A 22,574-nucleotide genomic window follows, 5' to 3' on the forward strand; every position below is an offset into this window, starting at 1 on the left:
TACTCTGTGTCAATTACTCATCAGAGTATGTGTACTGTACTCAACCCTCAACAGGAGGAAGGTGAATTTTGTCATATGATCTAAACTTGTGCTAATAAGTTTTCTCCTGATGCACTTTTTCTGATACATTTCTGTAGATCCTTTTTTGCCATACTGCCTTTCTAGCCACTTTCTGATCCTATTACTCAGAAAACGTCACGATGAAAAGTTGTTGCATTATGCATCAATAAGGTGCTATTTATGTCCTACCAGTCTGACAACAGCTTGACTGATGTTAATGTAATCTGTACTGTTCTTTGGCCCAAAACTGCCAGCAGCAGCTCCCCCGTCATTGACAAAGGAGCTCCATCAGTCACAGAGCACTCCACTCATTTTTGCTATAAGAAGAACTGTCAACTCTCTAATGCACAGGAGGAGCCCAGGGACAGCTGATATGCGTGGCCCTATGGATGAAGTAGCCTATGCTCACATTTTAATATCTCTCTGAAACATAAAACTAATAGGGCCTTAATGTAGCACAACACTAACACATAATGTTTAGTGGTGATCTCAAATGGTGTTGTTAAGTAAGCAACAGAACATTACACACACATTTGGAAAATGTGAATAATGTGTAGCATAGACATTTTTGTTTACCAATATGTTTAGCTTAACATTATACCAAACTAGCAAATAAAATTACTTCAAACGAGGACATTCGCAGACATGCTTAATAAATCTAGCGTAGGAGTGCACTTAACCAGGGTTAGCAGAGTTTTCATGCTATGCTGGTTAACACAGTAGCTTGGTTTGGGAAAGAGGCTTGCAAAAAAGCCTTTCAGCCTGAAGTGAGTCGGTTTTGGGGCCAGACAGAAGGAGTGAGACGGATGAACAGTAAAGAGCAGAGAGGAGTGAGACAGATGAACAGAGAAGGACAGCAACTAAATCAGTAGAAAAAGAAGACAAAGAGAAGAAAGCTCAAAGGGAATGAGAAAAACGAGGGAGAAATAAGGGCAGGACACAGGTGTCTTATTCATCCTCATGGAATTCTGTTATATTTCTAGAGATGAGATTATATTATACTTAGGTAATACTTAAGACCATCACCTGTAATAAATTGCTTTTATTCTACACCACTCAATCAATGTTAGGTGTCGTATGGTACTCTTACACAGGACAATATCCTTTGTGAAAACAAAACAAATGGTATAAAAATAATCTCCATTCCTCAAATGTAGATTAACTCTTACTTTAACTGTTTCACTATTACGTAAAAGTGAAGTAACAGTAAAAAAAAAAAACTAGCTATAGATGCTATACAAACAATGTATTCTAAGAATGATCCCCCTGAGAGTGTTAAATTATTTTAATTTTGTACAATAGCAGGCCTGGTGGAATTACACTAAGTGTAGTTAGGGCTGGGTGATAGAATAGAATAGAATGAATCTTTAATGTCCACCATGGTGGAAATTTTTCTTTATGGCCAAATTCTTCTATGCCAATATAAATCATTTCATTTCTCAGTAACGATATATATCACAATATAGCATGTTTTCAGGTATAAACAAATAGTCTATATAAAATAACCACGTTATAAAGGCTATTTTTGTTTACTGTGTGAATTTTAGTGCAAAATGAACCCATCCCAGTTGCAGTGATGAATCATATTTTAGCATGTAAGGCTTTACATGTAATCTGCAAAGTATCTAATACAGTCGTCACAATGAAAAAAAGTAAAAATGCTCAGATTTCGAACTTACAGTAACTACAGTAGCTGGGTAGATGAATTGTGTTAAAAAAATTAGTCAAAATGCATTGAATGATGAATTTAGTGATGTGCATTGATCATGTAATTGAATTGATCCCATTTAACTGATCCAAATATGTTTCCCATTAAATAAAAGATACATGGAAACCAAACAGAAAAAAATTATTTTAAAAATTACTTCTGTCCGTCTGTCCAAATCTAATTACGAATCACTCATATAGGTGTCACTCTTTGCTGCAAATTCAATGTTGAAAGTGTGAGAAAAATATAGCAAATCATACATGAGATGCATGTTTTTCTTGTCACTCTACGACAGTAAGAGAGACAACCCAGCGGAAATAAGTCTGTTGATAAGTCACAGCAGAGGCAGTGAAGCACACTGCCGCCTTCTCACAGGAGGAGGGAGGCATTCTGTCAGAGATGGAAAACTGACTCCACTTCACATTTTGCTTCATCAATAACCTTTGATAAGATGTAGAGACATAGAGACAAATAAACAAAAGAAAATATATATATTTAAATCAAAGTTACTAAAGAGAGAGAGACCTAGCAAGACATCTTTTCATCTCCAGACTGACAAGTGTCCCATTGTTGTCATCCTTCAGCGCTACTTTGTTGTTGTTGAAAGCATCTCTGGGTTGGTGTTATCAAAGGCATAAATCACAGAGCTGGAGAGAGCCAGGTGGCTTTCATATGAACTGCTGCACACATGCTCATGTCTCACCTCTCCTCTGATCAATGGAGACCTACAGTACACACAGAGATTTCCCCCCACATAAAATACAGACTGGTGTCTGGGAATGAGCCAGAGAGAGAGCGAGAGAAAGAGCATTTACATGCACACCAATAATTCAATTATAACCAGACTAATGCAATACGCGTATTATTGCAACTCTCATGTAAACACCTTAACTGGGTTATCTTACTCACATTAAGGTCCTAATCAGAGTAAGCATAACTTGATTAACAGAGCTGGGTTGCTTGTCAATCATTCAAATTAATCTTGCCATGTGTATGTCTGGTTTCTTTCAGTGTTTGGAGTCTGTGCACGTGCCAAAAAGGTCACACGGTGAACAGGATGCCAAGTGGTATGTTTGAAACAGAACAGCTAGAGATGGTGGAAAATTAAACAAAGAACTTAAATAAAATTAAACTGTAAAATGGCAAACACTAACATGAAGATGACCTATACATATATGCATCCATACAAATATTTGATTCCTTTGTTCTATTAGAATGTATTGCCACATGTCCTTTTGTCCACCAACCTGACAGACAGCTAAGCTTGGGATACATGGGGAAGTCAGGTTGCTTTACTTGAAATTAACTACACTCTTTAAGGGGCATTCTGCAGATTGTACACATCCAGTTCAATTTACTTATATAGCCTGATGATGTTAACAGGGCTATCTCAGCTTGAGCTTTATTTTTAACACAAAGCATGCGTTACAAAACTGGAGTAGGTGTGACAGTATAAATGGTATAGAAAGTACATCGATATGAATTTGCCCTACGGTATAAATTTTGACTAAACCGTGCGGACCAGTAGAGCCCTCCTTTTGCTTGACATAATGCAGTAAAGACTCTTACACTGAGCTAAAATGGAAACAATATGCTGCAACAAATGTCTTTCGGTTTAATTAAAAGGTATTCATTTTGAAGGATTCTGTTAGTATTGAAAAAACAAACAAAATGAATATCCAAATCACAAAATTGAAAACCGAATACCTACTTAAACCTACATTGAGTTGATTCTTGGCAAAAACTTTGTTCTTCCACAAATATGTGCTCATTCATGTGTAATTACTTCCACCAACTAATCAAAGTATTCTCCTACGCGTAGAATCTGCCATTCAGAATCATTCAGAATACATAGGAGTGAGTCGAATGACAGCAGCCATGTAGCGCCTCCATCTTTAAAATACATTAGCCAAAGAGGGACATACCTCCACCTTTCGCGCTTTTACACTCAGTAGCACCGTGACGAATGCAAGGGAGGGGGAGAAGATTTGAAAGCCTGTTGAAAATGGAGGATCACACCTATTCTCTAGGACATGTAACGGAGATGCCAAGGAAGTTAAAAAGAGAATTAAAACGACAACGCGACAGGCAAAGCAACAAGACCAAAGTTAATATTGGAGTGGCTTTTCCAAGATGGAAAGAGCTCATAAGGAGTAAAGCCGAAGTTGCCTGCTTTCTTCTCGACAGGTAATTCTGCCTATTTGTGTAAAGACAACATTTATAGTTGCTTGGCTAACTATAGCATGGTTGTGCATAACGTCGTGATTTCCCTGGCAGACAACTCACGTCATGCAGTTGTAACACAGACAGCTAGAACAGCTGCGTGTAAACGCTGGAGATACTAATAGCTAATTTTGGGTTCAGCCACCATAGGAGTTAGAACATGCTCGGAATGGGGGGGCTAGAAAGTAATATTCATTTGGTTGCCATATACAATTTCACCGCTAGACGGGAGAAATTCTTACACAATGTAGCTTTAACTAACAAATATCTGAATAATAAAATATTCAGATCCAACTCTACTTTTTATGTGAAATACAGTATGTCCTAGTATTACAATTAAGAGTAGGCTACAGTAATAGCTGCCTTGCAGTTGCCATACCAGTATTTTACCTCTTCAGGATTGTTTATATTGAAATTTAAAGAAAAACAAATATACCATGATTTATACTGTTACCAACCGTGCTTCAAATTATTGACCGTGATCCAAATTATACCATAACTAGGCCAGTGCACGTTTGGAGCTCGTGCCTGTTCGGAACTGGCCGATTGCTTGGTTCCCAGCATTTCTTTTCCCCTTTTTTCTCTTACTATAAACGTGGTTATATCAGGCGCGGCTCGGCTGCGGCTTATCTAGAGATTCTGCGTGTCCCCTTTTCTTGCCTAGCTGTCACACATCAAGGTAGCTATTTAGGCAGAGGAGGGAGTGAGCCTGGCTCAGCCTGCTGGGGAAGCCGCTTATAAGAACAGCATGCAGAATGAACGGAGAAATGTGCGCAACCGCCGGCAACAAAACAACGTGCTGTTGAGCCCAAGAGCCTGGGCGTTCATCTTACATGTGTTTGTGTACAATATAATAATTTCATCATTTGCATGTAGGGTGGACAGCAATCATTTTTTGGCAGATGACCACTTTTTGGCCATCACAATCATCATGCCATACCACCTAGCCCTACTAGGGACTAAAAGTCAGGTTATCTGGGCCTCTGATGCATCCATTCTGACCAGTCTTTAAATCTGTCTTGTTACTGTATTCCCCCAATTTATCGCTATCACTAAATCGCTGGAGTACGCCTTTAATCTTAAGAGTTAAGAATTTAAGTATTTGTATTTGAGTATTCAGAGCAATTCTTTGTGCAAATATAACATACTTAGAAAGACCGTAGATATAACAATAAAATAGCAATATACCACTAAAATAAATATGTGACAAACACTGAAAATATCACGGAAACATCAACGTTTTTGACTGATTAAGTAATTTTAGCAATGGAGTTACATGCCAGTAAAGGAATACAAATACAGCAGCTTTGAAAACAACTACTGTACAATATTAAGGTCACCACAGATTCCGCTACACTTCAATATGATATCCCAGTATCATGAGATACTGTTGCTGAGAAATGGGTTGACGTGTTGGTTAGCACGACAGCTGCTCACATCAACTGCTCAACTGCATTTAGTGTTTTTCCACAACAGCTGACCACAGGACATGATGTATCTCTTCATACTTTGAGCCAGGCTATCATATGCCATTTGAGAGCTTTTGCCTTGAAACATACCTCAGGTGTACATGTGGTAATAGTGTTGGTAGTGCTCATATTGGCTAGACAACACCAAGACCCCTAACCTCTGCAGTATGACAAGAATAGTCAATTTTCTGTTGCTCACTGATATGATCACACATCACTACAGTATGTGTATATTTGTGGGTCGGTGTGTATGTGTTTGTTCCTCTTTGTGTCCCTTTGCCAAAGCTGTGGTTCTTTTGTGCCACAGGTAATGGTTTCTGTCTGTAATGAAACCATTTGGCACACTGATCCTATGCCACTAAGACTTTGTGGCTTCTGATTGGGGAGAGAAAAAGTCAATTACAGAAGTGGAGTGAGCCCAGAGCTCAGCAAAGCCTGGCTTTATGGTGGTAATTGCACACGTATCTTATACCTTTGAACAACATGATGAGGCCAGAAAGGAGATATATTTGGTAACATTTAAACTGGGTAACCTTTCAGAAGCACAAAGAACAAAAATCCACCATGCTGGGGGAGAACTGCTGTTCCTTTACAAGACATAATAATGTACTAAAATTAGTTTGACACACCGAGTCATATCATCCTATCCACTGTACCCATTACAGTGTATTCTGAATTCATACGCCACATAAACATGTGAGCTAAGGACAGCATTGTGTCTTGTAAAGCCACCATATAGTAGATGGTTAACATATAATGTGATTCCTGTGGATTTCTCCACAGAAAGGTCAGAGGTGAGGTTGAGCTACAGACCTGACTCGCTGAGCTAGTAGGGACTGAGTGATTTGCTCAAGGGCACTTCAGCTAGGTGGATTCTTGCTGAAGAGGGGGCTTGATCCCTGAGTCGTTCAGCTGAAGAGCAGTCTTCAGACTCACTATGTTGTCTGTTAAAACTGGCATAATGAATTGCAGATTGCCTTACCAGTTTCTATATTACATGATGTATACTGACCATATAGACGACTCTCTAGTCTAGAGGTCTAAAGAAATCAACTGTAAATTAGAATTAAAGGAAATACTTAATAGGTTTTATATAATGTTGCTCACAATACCCTTAACTTGGAAATTACTCCAGCCTCCAAAACTGCAAACTCTGTACACACATCACACAGCTGTACACTGGGTGTGAGTGACTGTGGTGTTGTGATGTGGTGTAGAGAGCTCAGCAAAAGCTCAGTGTCTTTTACTTCAATTCTCAGTGACAAGTGCACATTTTCTTTGTAGCTGAAGTGCATGGCAGTATAGCATCAAAGAGGACAAACTAGGCTCTTTATTGAAGTGCAACCGCACTTTCGACCTCTTCTTTGTCCGCCTTCCAATGCACTTCAGTAAAAAGGAAACGGCTCCTATGCTGCAGAACTGATCTAAACACATTTTGCTTTCACACAAGCCTCAGACACACACACACACACACACACACACTCTCCCTCTCTCTCTCACACACACACACACACACACACACACACACACAAACACACAAACACACACACACACACACACAGTAGTTAAAGAAAAAGGAATGGAGAGCAAAACAATAACGTGTGAAAAAAAAAGCATTTCAAAAAGAGAGGGGGAATCTGCCAGAATAGATAAGGCAAAAACATTTAAATCCTCTCACACTAAAGAAAACGTTAAAAAGAGTGACACTGGTATGCGAATGGGACAGAGTCTTGGTTCACAGCCCTAATATTCAAGGCAGTTCATGATGGTGACTTAAATAGAGAGAGACAGACAGGGAGGACACAGATGTCTGACCTTGCAGTGGTGCTTATGTAATGGTCTGCTTCAGTGCATTTAACTGCAGTGCTCCTTTCCAACCTGGGATCAGTAAAGGAAACATGTCTCTGCAGTCCAATCTCCTCTGACATCAGTTCTGACACTCAGAGAGCATGAAAAGGTCCTGTGAGCTCTGAGTGAATCAGTTGTTATGGCCCTGCCTTTGCGGTCCCCATGGAGCCAATCATAATAATTAAACTAGACTACTTAAGCCTCCTCTCATTACTGTCCAAGTAAACAGCCTTAATTTTTTATGCATTTTAATGCCTATTTCCCAGTTCTGAGGGTGGTAGTGGAGGGGACAGATGAATGATGAAGGGGGGTAATTTTGTCTCAAATTAAAGTGAGTGCATAAAGTGTCATTTCACCATTCAAGTTAATTATGTATTTGTGGATTTGCACTGATCAGTGCTTTTGCAAGAATTACAAATGTCGAGTGGAAATAAAATACAGCTTACAAAATGTTAGTGATAATAAGAAGAACCTTTGTACACACTCTTTCATGAATATGATTTTATAGCCAAGTTAAAACATTTCACATACTCCATTATATTTTAGCCAGCTCCATGCACTGCTATTACACAATCTCCCACTGCTCCAGATACCAGGGGCAAGTAGGGTAACATGTGGCATGACCCAAAAATAGCACTGCAACATTGGCTTCCACTTGATTGCTGGAGCTGTAAACAATGTTTCCACATAGAGTGGAAGGAACTGTATGCAGAGGGCTGTGCTATGATTATGAATACACTGTATGTACACATGTTCATATATGTATGCATGTGTCCCATGCACTAGGGGAAGAGTGGATGAGAGCAACTGAAGCACAGTCAGCAGGAGGGAGAGGGAGGATAGAGGGAAAGGATGGGGCAGCTGTAGACACCAAGCAAGTACCCACCTTGCTGGGCCAGGAGCTTTCGAACAGTGGGTGGGATCAAAACAACAGGCACCAGACACTGAGCATGGTCTCACAGACACACATATTGTACTCCTCGGCCCAGTTCCATGTCTGTGCTCCTTTTCTGTCCACCTGCTGGTCTCCAGCAGTGTCTAAAGGTGGGCAGCCATGTCTGAGGCAGGCCAGCTCAAGTTTCATTTCTAGACCAGCAGCTCAACAGTCGAGACATAATGAGCTTTAGAGTTGCCACTCTGCCTCTTACAGCAGCTCATCTCCCCCACCACGGCAACCTAGACAGTGGGTCTCCATGGCAGACTGTTTGCCTGCTTCAGCTTGTGAGGATGTGTCTGCTTTCCTAGGGTGAGTTAAGACCTGGGCAAATGAGGTGAGCCATCTCTTCCACTTTCAGGAAATAGCCAGCCTTTCAGCATTGCCTGTGTCAGAGTGCAGTAGCTGGTTTTTTGCAGACAGATGCTCACGCACCCGAGGAGACACACGTGTATGTGCACGTGACCGTACTTGTGTGCATGTGAGCATGCAGACAGACCAGTATAAACTGCATCTACACAGGAAAATAAAACCAGAACCACAAAACATAAATAAACAAAACCAGTGGTCCTGTAAAGCACTGAGGGGCAAGTTGGTGGAGTGCTGCTACACCTGTTGAATCCATGTCAAGGAAAACACATACAGTACATTGATAGCCTATACAGTAGTGTCTCCGTTTGAGACTAAAGCAAATGTACATAAAACTGATTACAGGGCTGTTAACGGAGAGAAGAGCTGATCTAAAATCAGTCTAGCTCTACGACTGCACACACAGAAGCAGACAAGGCGTGACATACAGTGCTGTCCACTGACGTCAGAGCAGCACACTCACTACTGTCACAGGGAACAGAGTCATGGCCTGGGGAGCTCACAGAGTCTGCATGTGCAAGTGTGTGTGTGTGTGTGTGTGTGTGTGTGTGTGTGTGTGTGTGTGTGTGTAGTCAGCATTGCTGTGGAGACAGTGAGGCAGTGAGGCAGACAGAAAAGCAGAGAGAGGCCCCTGGTAAAGTCCCTTCACCTCCTCTGCCTTCATACGCAGCCCAGAAGAGTCGTTGATTGTGTCAGTTTAATGCCTGTGTGTGTCCAAGTGTGTGAGAGAAAAATGTGTTGTGCATGGTCGTTCGAGTGTGTGAGGTCACGTCGCTCCTCGTCAGGCCCTATTTTAAGGCCTGCGACTCATGGAGTGCCGCGGCCTCAAAAGACCCATTGGGCTAATGATCAGCCTTGGCAATTAAAGTCAATCTGTGAGTCAGTGTGGCATCAGGAGGGCCATCTGCTTCCAGCCCTGTAGCACTCACTCTGGCCTGTGGGACCACTTGCTGGGGTCACAGCTCACCCGGCTTGAGAGATGGTCACAGGATCTAAGGAACAGTCTGCTGAGTAACTCCAGTTCAATAGAGACCTGTTCTACCAATAGCACTGCTGTGTGTGCCGCCACTGCGTCTCTTGAGTGCAGTAAAAACACAAACAGTGGGATTTGTCTTATGGAGGACAATGTTGCATGCACCCATGACACAGGTAAGCTCCTCATCAGCCTCAGGCCAGTGATTTTTTCCACCTGCTCCAGTACTGTAGCCAAGAAGTGGGGTACTTATTGTACTGCAATGGGAAATATAAGATGTCTGAATACTTAAGAGAGCTTCAGATCAGCTGATAATGACTGCACATGGTGTCCCAAAGTACATCATCATCCACATAGAAAGTAATGGACTATAGCCAGCAAGAAGAGAGTTTCATTGGACAGGAAGTTTGAAACGATGTCTTCCACACTTTTAATTAGTGGGATACTCGGGTCAACGTTGATACAATGTCTTCTCTGGATACACAAGGCTGCAACGGTACTGGAGCAATACCAGTTTGCGCATCTGCATCTGAAGAAGACTGTGCTGAAATGAATGGATTATATTTCCTGAAATCACACTCTACCTGCATGTAAATACATTTTTTAGTTTGTCTTTGATTCCAACATTGTGATGAATTGTTACAGAAAATAATTCTATGCATGAGGGCCTTTACTTTAAAAATGAGCTACAGGAGTATGCTTCAACACCATGTTAACATAGTAAAAGTTTAGCTCGTTCTTTCAAATGTTCACTTTGGCTCATCAGCAGAGCTTTGTCCTATGAAACCAGCACACTGCCACCCTACATTCTTATTAATGACCCCCAACCTTGCAGAAGCTACCTTTGCATCAAAAAGTTCATATCTCTACATAGTCCACGTCCACACCTTTCCATCTCCCAACAGCAGACGGTTACTAAACCCTGGGAGGCTAACTGGTGGTTCAGGCCAATGCCCTGGGTGTGACCTCTGGTGCATTCATCATATGCTTGGTTGGCTCTGCCCCAGTTTCATAGAGAGCCAGGAACAGACACTATGATACCAGTTGCACAGGTCAGCAGCTCTCTTTCCCTATAGCCCACCTCCTGGAGGACAGCTACTCCCTGTATCTTTATATTCTTCTCCTACAGGAAAGGGTCAACAGGTCAGCAGCCTTTATTTCCCTATTACTTACAGTTGCATAGAGCACCATGCACCTTTTATAGGTGTGACCTCAACAACCAATGCAACATCTGTGTCATTTATTTGAGAACATATCCATACTGTAACCACGGTTGCTAATGTTAAAAAAAATCTTAATTTTCTTCTTTTTAGCGTTAATAACAGATTCACCACTTCTCTTCTCTCGCTCTAATAATTTGCTGGTTGAAAATATTCCGACAGCTTAATGTTTAGTATTATCTTTTCAGTAGATTATCCTGACATCTGACACGGACCCTATTTGTGGGTTTTATTCAGTTTTTCAAAAACTCTAACTTGTTTGCTTGCCTTTGCTTCACACATCAATGTACAATATGCATTTCAGCCAGATGCACAATCCCTTAAGCAATTATGGGTCAAGTAACAAGTAAGAAAAATTCGACAAGGACAGACATGTGAGCGGTTATGGCAGCCGAACCCCTCATCTTCTGCTTATGGGATAATCTTGCAGCAAACCAGGCCACCCTGCAGGTTTTAATACTCTGTGGAATCCAGAACCACCTGCTAGACTGAGTCCTGTTCACATCCAGACAGAAAAAGTAATCTACTCTTTAAAAATGGCATTTTCTGTACTAAGATATGACGGAGTGTGCTGTCGTGTCTAAGGAACGGTTGGTTTGTGAAGGGACGGAGGCTACCGCAGCGCTATCCCACACTTCATATCTGACGGGGAAACAGATCTGACACAGATGAAGCGTGTGACACGTAAGGGATATGGCAACAAGGATGGAAAAACAGATGGAAAAACCAATCCTCCAACACCAACAAACCTACCCAAAAACTGGTTAAACAGAATGTGTTGCGAGAAAGAAATACAAGATGCAAAATAACATGCACGAATGTATTTATATTAGGGCTGTCAAACGATAACAAAAATGTAATCGAGATTAATCGCTGAATTTCTACAGTTAATCACGATTAATCGCATGTTTTATCACATGATTAAAATTCTATTATTTTACATTTCAGAACTGTTTTTAAGTAAGGAAAGCAATTCTTACCAGTGTATCTTGATTGGGAATCAAATGATTGCAAAGAAAGTTACTTTATGAACTTGACTTGAAGATTTGTATTTGTTTATTATTTATTTAGTGTAAACAAAAGAAGAAAAAAGAAAAAAAAGAAGGGTACTAAACAACAGTCAGGAACTTGTTTATTGTTAAGGCCATGGTCAAAATCTAAAGATCTAATAATAATGTAATAACTATAACAATAACTTATTTCACCAGTAAATTGCTGTTGAACATCAAAAACACCACCAGATGGGAAAATGGTATTTTACAATTACTGTGAATGCACCACGAGGATACCTGTTTTAACCGTCTGTGTTGTAACGGCAGCTGCTGCGCTGCAGAGCAGACTGTTAGGTCCCGGTGTCGGAATCCTCTACAGTGAAATCCAGTCACACTTTACACCGTTTAACCTTAGCTGTCAGCATTTTAACCGTGTTTAATCCAGCTGCTAGCTAAAGGTAGGCTAACGTTTCCTGCTGTCAGGTGTAGTGTAAAGTCAGGCACCGAAATGTTCGTTCTTATTCAGTCTTGTGACTACCGTTTAGGTCGGCACGTTTCGGGACCCAGCCCTACTTACCAGAGTCAATATAGTGTGCAGTAACTTCTAAATCATTTTGATTACTCACTGACGTCCAGTGATCACGGGTTGATGAGACAGCGTTTGCACTTTGGTTTCAAAAATCGGTGAGTAGCACTCTCCAAAACAGTGCTTTGCCTGAGCCCACTAGCATCAACCTGAGTCACGTTAACTGTACTATGCTTAGCTCGTAGGTGGTAGCTAAAGCTTGACGTGCTTCGGTGATATTTTAATTCGGCTTTACCCAATGTGCCTATGGCTTTAGACTTGTCTACGAGCCGTCCGGGAGTTTTGGAAAATAAAAAGCGCCATTCAGCAGCCTGCAGCAGCAGGATGTGTTAGGAGGAAGTATGACAGCTTGATGATAAGTACAGGTGCGGCAAAGGGTGAAAATAGTAGCCTGTTAGGCACGACGTGAAGCCGAGTGAAGTGAAAATAAATGAATAAATGGCGGCATTCGATTAAAAAAAATTAACGCGTTATGCTCGGCCCTTAATTTCAACGCAATTAACGCGTTAATGCTGACAGCCCTCATTTTATATATATATATTTTTTTTTTAATGTTAAGGTAACTGGTAATCCTTCTGTGGTCATTGCACCCTTGCTACACTTACTGCTGCCCTCTCCCCTCCTTATTATCCATTATTTTACTACTTAAGAGGCTGACTCACAGGACTGTTTGTCTGTCATGACATCTGGAGTAGCTGGATGACTGAGTGTTATGTCTTTCTCTCACTCAGTCTGTGTCTTTTCCCTGATGGGACCCCACTGACATCTTCATCCCTGATTTTTCAGTGTAGCATAATGACCTCCTACTAGCAGCCCTAATGGAGCCATAATGGTCATTTATGCCAGGGGAGGCTCTGAGGGCACGGCTGTGGAGGCAGCGAGTCGCACAGGAAGATGGGAGACGGAGAGAACCTCCTGGTTAAGTCCCTCCACCTCTGCCTCTTCCCTTCATACACATCTCAGTCTTTGTATAAATACAGCTTTTGTGTGTGTCGTGCGTGTGTGCATTCAACTGCTGTGTGCATTCATGTGTGTGTAATGAAAGAAACTGATACAAGACTGGTTAACAATAGAAAGTACAATATGAATGTATCAGGGGTGTTTCCCTACTTTTGATGTTCACTTCTACAGCATATTCACATGCATAATGCACATATGCACACTACATTTTATTTTTCTAATTACATTTTCCCTCATGCAGACAAGCTTCCTATTCATGCAGACATCATACACACAATGGCGTATACCACCACTCTTAAACCTCTCTTCTATACTTGCTTCAACCACTGGCAGAAACTATAATGTACATAAATTACAGTGCATGAGCTTAACTTGCACTTATTACTTTTTTCTTTCTAGCCACTTGCATATTAATATGAACAGTAAACACAAGGATTTTTCACTGCATACACTCTTAGCCTTGGATAATCTTTAAAAAGACGACAGTTCAATGTACTGATGAAAAAAGATACTTCTTTAAATGTGGCTTTCCACGCCCTAATCACGTGAGGTTCTCCAAACTAGACACCTCATGCTTTAACTGCAGCACATCTTGGGATGTTCCCCTGGGGGCTGCAAGTTGAATAATACAATAGCACATTTATCAACTGGCTAATGCTAATTAGACTGTTGCACAGAAACGAGAATAATGTACAGTAATGTTCCCTATGCTTTGTCAGATCCTGTTTTCTCTGTTTCTAGCAATACTCATAGCAATACTCATTTGAGTTAAAGTAAGAACATAAATAGCATCTTATCTAATTAGGGACCGTTCAGTATTTATGGAATGGACCACCGGAGGAAAATAGGGGAGGGTCATGTGTTTTTATTCTTTGTTGATGGGAGGGTCATCCAATTGTTTTTAGTCTGGGGGGAGGGTCACCCAACTTTTGTATTCATGAGAACAGCAAAATTTCAAAGTGGCTTGTTTGGTGCATATTTATCAATGTAGCTCCATGTAGCTCTCTCAGTCTCGGCCCCTATCGCTAGCAGATAGGTCCCTCCATATTTAGTCAGCCAGACCTGTAGCTAATAGAGACCGTGGGATTTCCCAAACCGAACAAATCCCTCTCGCACATATAAACACAAAACTGCTTTGCTAGCACCATCGTGTTGTAACTAAGACATCTGCTGAAAAAACAATTCTCCCGGCTGGACAGCACCAGCCGGGAGGTCTCCAGGCTGCAGCCATAACCGACTCAAATATCCTTTCGGTCCCGTATATATATATATATATATATATATATATATATATATATATATAATATATATATATATATATATATAATATAACTAAAAAAAAAAAAAAAAAAAAAAAAAAACCACACCCTTTTCAAGGCATTTGAGAAGGAAGGAGTGGTAGCATGCAAGCTCCCAAATTGACGCTCGTCTGAGAAATGGAGTTTTGGATAATGTTCAGCTTCAGCAGCTTTACCTATGTGCTAAAATATACAATGACTGAGGAAGCCTAGTGACGAGTCCATAGCAACCAGTGTTGAATTTGTTATTACCCAGTGTGGTCTCAATGTTTTATTGTTTTATTTCATGTGAATACTAGTTTACTAGATGAGTAACTTAGTATTTGAAGTAATGCAGTAATGCAGGAAGTGTGCATTTAGTTCCCATGCTTATTGTGTTTCCACAACAACGTTAGTGAGTAAATCTACTGAAATGCCCACCACACCATAACAGAGGAGTGGGATGCGTAAGATGACAATGCAGAGGTTTAGTCACATGTCATGGCTGTAAAAAAACAATGGCCATCTGTATATCTTTGCCAAGCGCAAACCAGTACAGAAGGATTCAATAAATTGTTGGGGAGTGTCATCCCTTTTTTCCTACTCATTTTGGAGGGTCATCCAAAATGTATTGCTGGTGAAGGGAGGGTCAGGTCTTTTTTGACTAAAGATCTCAAAACTCCTCCGGTGGCCCCTGAAATAAATAACGAACAGTCCCTTACTGGTATTTAATTATTATTTAAATACTTTTAGATATCTATGTATAAAAACAAATAAAGGAATAAGAAAAAAAAAACAATTATATGATTATCCTACTATAGGTAACTATAATGTATTTTATTAGCAAACAGACATGCCATGAATTCCGGGAGAGCTTGAAATAATTGAAGGTGGCAAATACTGTGGCCAGGCACTGTTTCCTCCACTTGAAGTTTAAGAGAGACATTTACCAGATGCAGTAAAGCAGATGTCAGTCAACTAAAAACAAGGACAGATACATTTCTCACTACTACTACCACAACAAGGTGAATTGTCGTCGTTTGAAGCTTTCTTAAAATCACTTTTTTAACGTCTGATAGAAATCAAAGTGAAGTCCTTTTGTACCTTGTTTTGATTCAAAGATACTTTCAATTTTAGCTTGGTCTTTGTAGCCTGATAAATGTTAACTCTGAAGTCTGATAATTCAAGTCAAGTTCTGTGATGCTGATGTGCGCTGTATTTGCATACTTTGATTTCTGCCCCAGCTGCCATCCAGGATGAGCAGAGCAGTGTACTACATATTGTTTAGAGTGAATGCCACTTTCAAGTTTTCTTTTAACTAATGCAGCCATTTCTCAAAAGCAGTTATTTCATTCATGGTTTGAATGACATAGTGGGTATGTGTGTTTATATTTTTGATAGAATATTGCAACTCTGTCACTTTAAATTGGTTTAAGTTCATATTAACAGCAAGCACTCACTGAGACGCACAATGATCAGCTACAGCTGTATGCTTATAGGCAGTTGTGTTCAATAGCAGAACATGAACTGAAGCTACAAGAATGACATGTTAACTACCTACCTTAGCTCAGCCTAAGTGATACTGATACCTACACTCACAGATATGTACCATCTTGACATCACTCTAAAGCTATCTGACAGTGTTTGCAGGATACCTGCCAATTTTGTCATCTCACTTTAACAGCATATTTATTACGGCATCCAGTTGATGATAGCAACTGTGGCAGGTTAAGGGTTGGTTCTCCCAAACTGCAAAAGAAAATACTTTCTAACGTAACTCTCACCTCCATTGCATTATGTTGGCAGCACAATCATGATATCTTTTAACCTAGGTAAATGAAACCAAAAGTATCTGCATGGCTAGGTAGCAGAAAAAGTATAGTATAGCCCCTTTCTCACTGGACTAAAAACCCACTAACATCTGACTTTGGTCTTTAGTGGGAAATTCGTTCACGGGACAAATGACTCGGCAGTAGTAACGGGTATTTATCTGTTCCAGCTCTGATCGGCAATGATGGAAGCATGACCCCCGGGTGGACACACTAATTTTCACCCCTTTTCCAGCACCATTCTGTACAGTGCTCGAAAATCGTTCCAAATTAGTCAGAACCGAGTATGAAAGAGAGACTGACTAGAATTACTGCCTCGCGGCTGTATGCCTCCGCCAACCAGTCAAGTTGCAGTTTACATCTATGGGCCCTATTTTAACAATCTAAGCGCACAGAGTGATGTGCCTGGCGCAGGTCCGTTTAGGGCATGTACGAATCCTCTTTTGCTAGTTTAACGGCGGAAAAAAGGGTCAGTGCGCCAGGCGCATGGTTCAAAAGGGTTGTACTTAGTGTCTTAATTAATCATTATTGTTTTGGGTGTAATATGCAATAAACCAATCAGAATGTCATCTCCCATTCGCTTTAATAGTCAAGGGCGTTTGTACCTTGGCACATTGTAGTTATGATGGCGGAAGTGAGCTTGTGCGTGAAGTGAAAGCACGCGAGCAGATCATATAGTACTATGACAGCAAAACTCCATAATACTATTTCACATTGTAATATTTTTATTTTTAATGTTTTGCATGTTTGTGTAAGGCTGCGCATCCCTGTGTGTGTAACAAGCATAGTGTGCATGCATTTTACTAATGTGCTGTTAAAATAACAATGAAATGCTGCGTTATTGACTTTAGACCAGGTTTTTGTTGGTCAATGGCGCGATACTTTCCGCTGCATCAAGATAGCAATATGCCCAGAATGCACCTGAACACACCTCACTGTAAGACCAGCACGCCCATGGACGCACAGATGAAAACTAGCAAAGACACTTGCGTTGGGCTTTGCACTGCGCTGCGCCGGGTGCAAGTAGAAATTTGTGCTGAATTTGAAGAAATTCCCTCCAGGGGTCCCTGAGATATCGTGTTCACGAGAATCCGACGGTCGCCGGCACAGAGGCATAAAAAGATTTAACCACTGTAACATTTTTCACTGACCTCCATGCTGTTCACTAACCCTGTTTTCGGGCGCATTTCTGACGTTGAACGTAAAACACCAAGAAAAACAATAACAAAGGCTACTCATATGCTATACTATACTATACTATAAATCTGCATACACACACTCATTTTAGTGGAAAAAAGGTAAGGGCAATAGAGAAAATTAGTTTTGACTGTAAATTTGGTGAATCTACCATTTAAGTAGCCTGTTAGTGCAGAATGGGTTTAGTGTGTTGCTTACTATTGTGTTCCGCTTTTCAGTAAGTTAACCTCAATTATGCAAATATGTCAATCAGCTTGATTAACACTACACATGGCATCTTTTTTAGAAGCATTTCCTGGGTGTGTTTGCAAAGGATTTTTGGTAAAAGCAAAGATGATGCTCAATTCATAGTGAGGTTACTTCAGGGACTAGAAATTAATATGGAAATTCAGCTACAACTCAAGAGTAAGTGTCAGAAATATTAGCATTATTTTCTTTCCAAATCATCAAGTGCAACATCACCAGTCTGAGGGGCTGGTATTATTTGAAGGTAAAGACAGTGACAGCCTCTGCAGTCTAGGGGTCTTCATCTTAAACAGTGGGAATAATGACATCCACACAGAAAACAGCAACATGACAACACAAACATATCACATATCACATTTGCATGCATACATTACAGTCCCCCCCTGCTTTCATTTGACACTGACAATACCACTGCTTGCCATCACAGTCCTGAATGTGCAACTGCACATGCTGAAAACATTTTCTGTCATTTTTCATCACAAATGGGTTTAGAAAGACAATGACTGTCACAAGTCATTGTGTATCATTGTGTTACAAGTCTCTTGGAAGAGATGGACGCTACCAATAAATTGATTGACGTAAACCTGAGGGAAATGGGTTACTGAAACATAGTAAACAGTCAAGTTATTGTATCCACTCTTACAAAAGCTCTGATAAATAGAAGAAAAAAAAAACAGTTATTGTGACGTTGCTAATCATTCGTTACACCTCCGTACCATCTGTAATTCTGGGGTAATGGAAAACCTTGTTGCCTTCTTGATTGTCACTACACTTGCAGTATGTAACATCATCTTTGAAATTCAATTCCAGCTTTAGTTCAAGCATAATGCTGAAACGATGCTGCCACGAGGTAAACAGTGTGTGATTACAGACTTGCATATAAAGTACAGCTTGGAAGTGAGCAAAAAACAGAGAAGACATTTAACATACACTTCAATACTCTGTTATCAGTATGAATGCATCCTGTAAGGGATAAACATCTGTCTAAAATATGTGCAAATATTAGTTCTATGCACAAACAGAATTTCAGTCCTATAAGTGCAGCCATAAATGTGTAGATTTAAGGATATATTTATAATGATATTTCAAGAGTATCACTTTAAATGATCATAATTTGCAATAGTAAATTTTGCATTTTATTGCACCAGCCACTCATGGTATTTCTGTTTCATTGCTGCTGTCAGCAGATGTGGCTATCATGTTGCCTCCATGGTTGTGGAAGTGGCATCATATAACTAAGTATAAGTGTATACAAATGTTTACTATATTATATATTACAATATTACTCAGCTAATATATGTCACTAAACCTCACTGTGTCAGAGAAACACTTTTTTGACAGTGTTTGCTCAGTGTGGTTTTAGGTAACTGGTTAATTTTTTACACTAACTACTAGTTGAAACACAAATATATACATCTGTGTGAGTTTGCATTTTGGGGAAATGCTCTGATAAATGCTCACTTGCATGGACAAGTTTTTGACAGACTGAGGAAGATCTGATTTACATCAGTAATATGTGAAGGTCTCTTAGTGCATTAAATAGTAATGATGTCTGTGCTATGATGGATTCATTTTGTAAGCAACTCACGGCATACGAATACAGACACATGGAAACATGCCGTATGTGATCGATATCAAAGGCACTTTGTGATCAATGTTGGAATTAATTGGAAGTGTCACAAGGACCAGAGTGCTTAGTTGTCAGATACTGTTTAACAGCCGTTGAGCTGGTGTCTGCTTTGAGTCTAACTGGCTGCACTGTTTTTTAACCATGGTTGTGCATATTTCACGTGTATTTTACAATAGGTTCTGTTTTCTACACTTGGTGCAGGGATGCCAGCTTTGGTTTCTCCTTTTCTGTGTATGTCTTATTGAGTTTTCTTACTTAATTCAGTGTTTCATCACTGATCAATGTTTTATCACTGTTTTATCTTGACAATTGGACAATTGCCTAACCACTTTTTTTCCTGTTAACAGTGGACCCCTGAGGTTTACTGGGTGTAAAAAAGCCTTGAAATTCTGTCCACAATTTACACCTCTTGGATCCAGGCTGCCTGGCCTCAGCTCCATTTATTTATAGGAGTGTTTCAGCGGGGTTGTGTACAGTGAGAAAAAAAGCTTTGATCCTACATTGAGGATGCTTTCCACATCTTAGTAAGGAAGGATACCAGTCAATATTTGGCCTGAGGTTGTTTAATTTGGACAAGGAGTTTGATTCATACATTAAAATTTCCAATTACCCTGTCAAGAGTTGAGCGAGCCCAGAGGAGTCGGTTTTAATCATACAGCTTTATCAAACTCTTTAAATTGAGTTTAACATGGACAGCATCATACATTCTGCCTCGGGGAAGGTGATAATTTGTCCTAAACAGTAAATATTTAAAAAACCCATGTTTAAATAGAATTTCTTATACGAAATAAACACTGATTGCCCCTTTCCTTTTCAATCTCTTCTCTCTCTTTTTGTTATATCCAAGATCATACACTTTTTAGGACGCTTTTACAGAACATGAAGGCTGGATAAATACTGATTTAAATTGTCATCTCAGATGTATACTACACACAAAAACAATCATGTACGTTGACAGTCTTCTGATTCACATGCATATCAATTAGTTTTCGAAAGAATGAGTCATTATACTGCTAAATTATTCCATTTGAGAAAAAACAAAATGAACAGACAAAAATTGCTTAATTCCCACATTTGTATGCTACCCATATTTTCCGACATTGATGAGTAGGTGCTATTCCATTTTTCTGTCAAATAATGTTGTGGTCAGGTATAAATCTAGCATGTGTCTGATCTGCAGGTGGTCACAGCTGGACCTCCTTTCTTACCATTCCCGAATCTATTTCAGAAAGATATTACAGAGATCTGAGCTGCTGTCAGATATTTCCCATTCCGTCTTATCAGTGGAAGGAATGATGTCTGGCACAGCAAACAAAGTTATGTGTAAAGTCCTTAAATAAAGCATGAAATTGACGGGATGCTTGTCTAAGTAAGGCACCAAAGAGCCACAGGCCCTCCTGCAGCAGACAGGTACAGCTGCTCACCTCCAGACTGCACGCCTTCCATTTGGACTCCCATTAAAGTGGCCGCTGCTCTGAGTCAACACTTTTAATGCAGAAAATGACTTCATTCATTTTCCATTATAAGAACCACGTTTTAAAATCTGCCTACACAAAGCGCTGCTTATTTCTCTGCTTCTCCACAGATGAATTTGCATACATTGGGCCACGACGAAGACGAAGAACTTCACCCATTTTAGACATTTGGTCATGGTAGTGTTCAAGTATGGGATAAAAAGGACTAAGCAATTTACTTCACTATACATCAGCTTTCGAAGGGTACTTCAGAAATCCAGACACGTAACATACTTATAACCCTGCAAACTATTTGGTGACTGACATGTATATTGATGAGCGTTTGTGTATATAAGTGCAAGTGTGTGCATGTTCTGACTGTGCTGGGGAGTGCATGACAGAAAACAGCAGCAACGTTGATATTTTAAGAAAGCCTTTAACTCACCAGGGAACTGGTAGCTGTAGCTGGGTGCAAATCCAGTGTATCCGCGGCCATACGTTGCCACAATATTAGGGTAGCCTTTGATAGAGAGGAAAGAATTAAAAAGAGATGAGAAGAGAACTAGATATAATGTGGATAATACATACAAATGTGATACCAACACACACACACACACACACACACACACACACACACACACACACACACACACACACACACACAACACACACACACACACACACACACACACACACACACACACACACACACACACACACACACACACACACACACAAACATTGGGCATGGCTACTTATACTTTTATCCACTTTGAGAGGAAAACAAATCTGAAAAGGCAGGCTTTAAAACTCCTGGGAATCCAGACTACTAAAGTGTTCTCATTTTGTCAAGCAAATTCTAATGTTACTTAATACCCTGAAAAATAAAACTATAAGAATCCACATTAAATATGAGCCTAAAACAGTTAGGATTAAGTACTACATTTTGGGAACACTATTTTTCAAGTCTTGAGTGTATTATGTGTTACCCTAGCTTGCTTTGTGGCGGCATGTATTTATAGCTCATAATGTTGATGGTAGATTGTCAACAGATTGACATTTGCTTTGTGTGCAGTTTGACAACAAGCACCACCCTCAATCAATGGTCAACTGTCAGAATTACATTAGCCTCTAATCTTGATGTGCTGCTCTTGTTGTTTTTCTGGACATATTTTACAGAATCTCTTTTTAAAGCAAGTTACCCTTCATGGATCAATAACCTGTTTAATTACATTAGATTTTAACACACTTAAGGTACACAGGAGCTTTGGAGCAGTTCATAGACAGTTTTTTATTTTTTTACTGATCCCTATCATTCATTCATTGGGGTTAGGTATCAAGACCTGGTGCCAAATGTGGTGCTGGTTCTTAAAGAGTTTAAACCCAAAGAAATTAGAACCTCTTAAACAAATAGCACTCTTCCTGGTTCTTTACGGTTTCATTTATTTTCATTTTTTGTTCAACCAAAATGTCTCAAGCATTTTTATTGCTCAGTGTAATAACACTTTATATCAGGTGCCTTGAAATTAAGTCGGCATGTATTTATATTCTGTGCATCTTTATCATAGCAGAAAGGTCCATGTGTTAATATGGCTGGAT

At 40.0% G+C, this 22,574-nt stretch overlaps 1 protein-coding gene across 14 annotated transcripts in view; it reads right to left on the reverse strand.

Annotated features, from left to right (window-relative positions):
* The window catches only part of LOC120544362 (RNA-binding protein Musashi homolog 2), a 249,051-nt gene that overhangs the window by 31,623 nt on the left and 194,854 nt on the right, over nt 1–22,574 (reverse strand). For all 14 annotated transcript variants that reach the window (XR_005636486.1, XR_005636485.1, XM_039778035.1 and 11 more), the window contains exon 10: nt 21,421–21,495. Coding sequence is in view for 12 of the 14 variants with exons in the window: in XM_039778035.1 (XP_039633969.1) it covers nt 21,421–21,495 (75 nt within the window). In the remaining 2 variants the exon portion in view is untranslated. The remainder of the gene's footprint in view (nt 1–21,420; nt 21,496–22,574) is intronic.

The sequence above is a fragment of the Perca fluviatilis genome, chromosome 16 (assembly GCF_010015445.1).
Source record: "Perca fluviatilis chromosome 16, GENO_Pfluv_1.0, whole genome shotgun sequence".
NCBI lineage: Eukaryota > Metazoa > Chordata > Actinopteri > Perciformes > Percidae > Perca > Perca fluviatilis.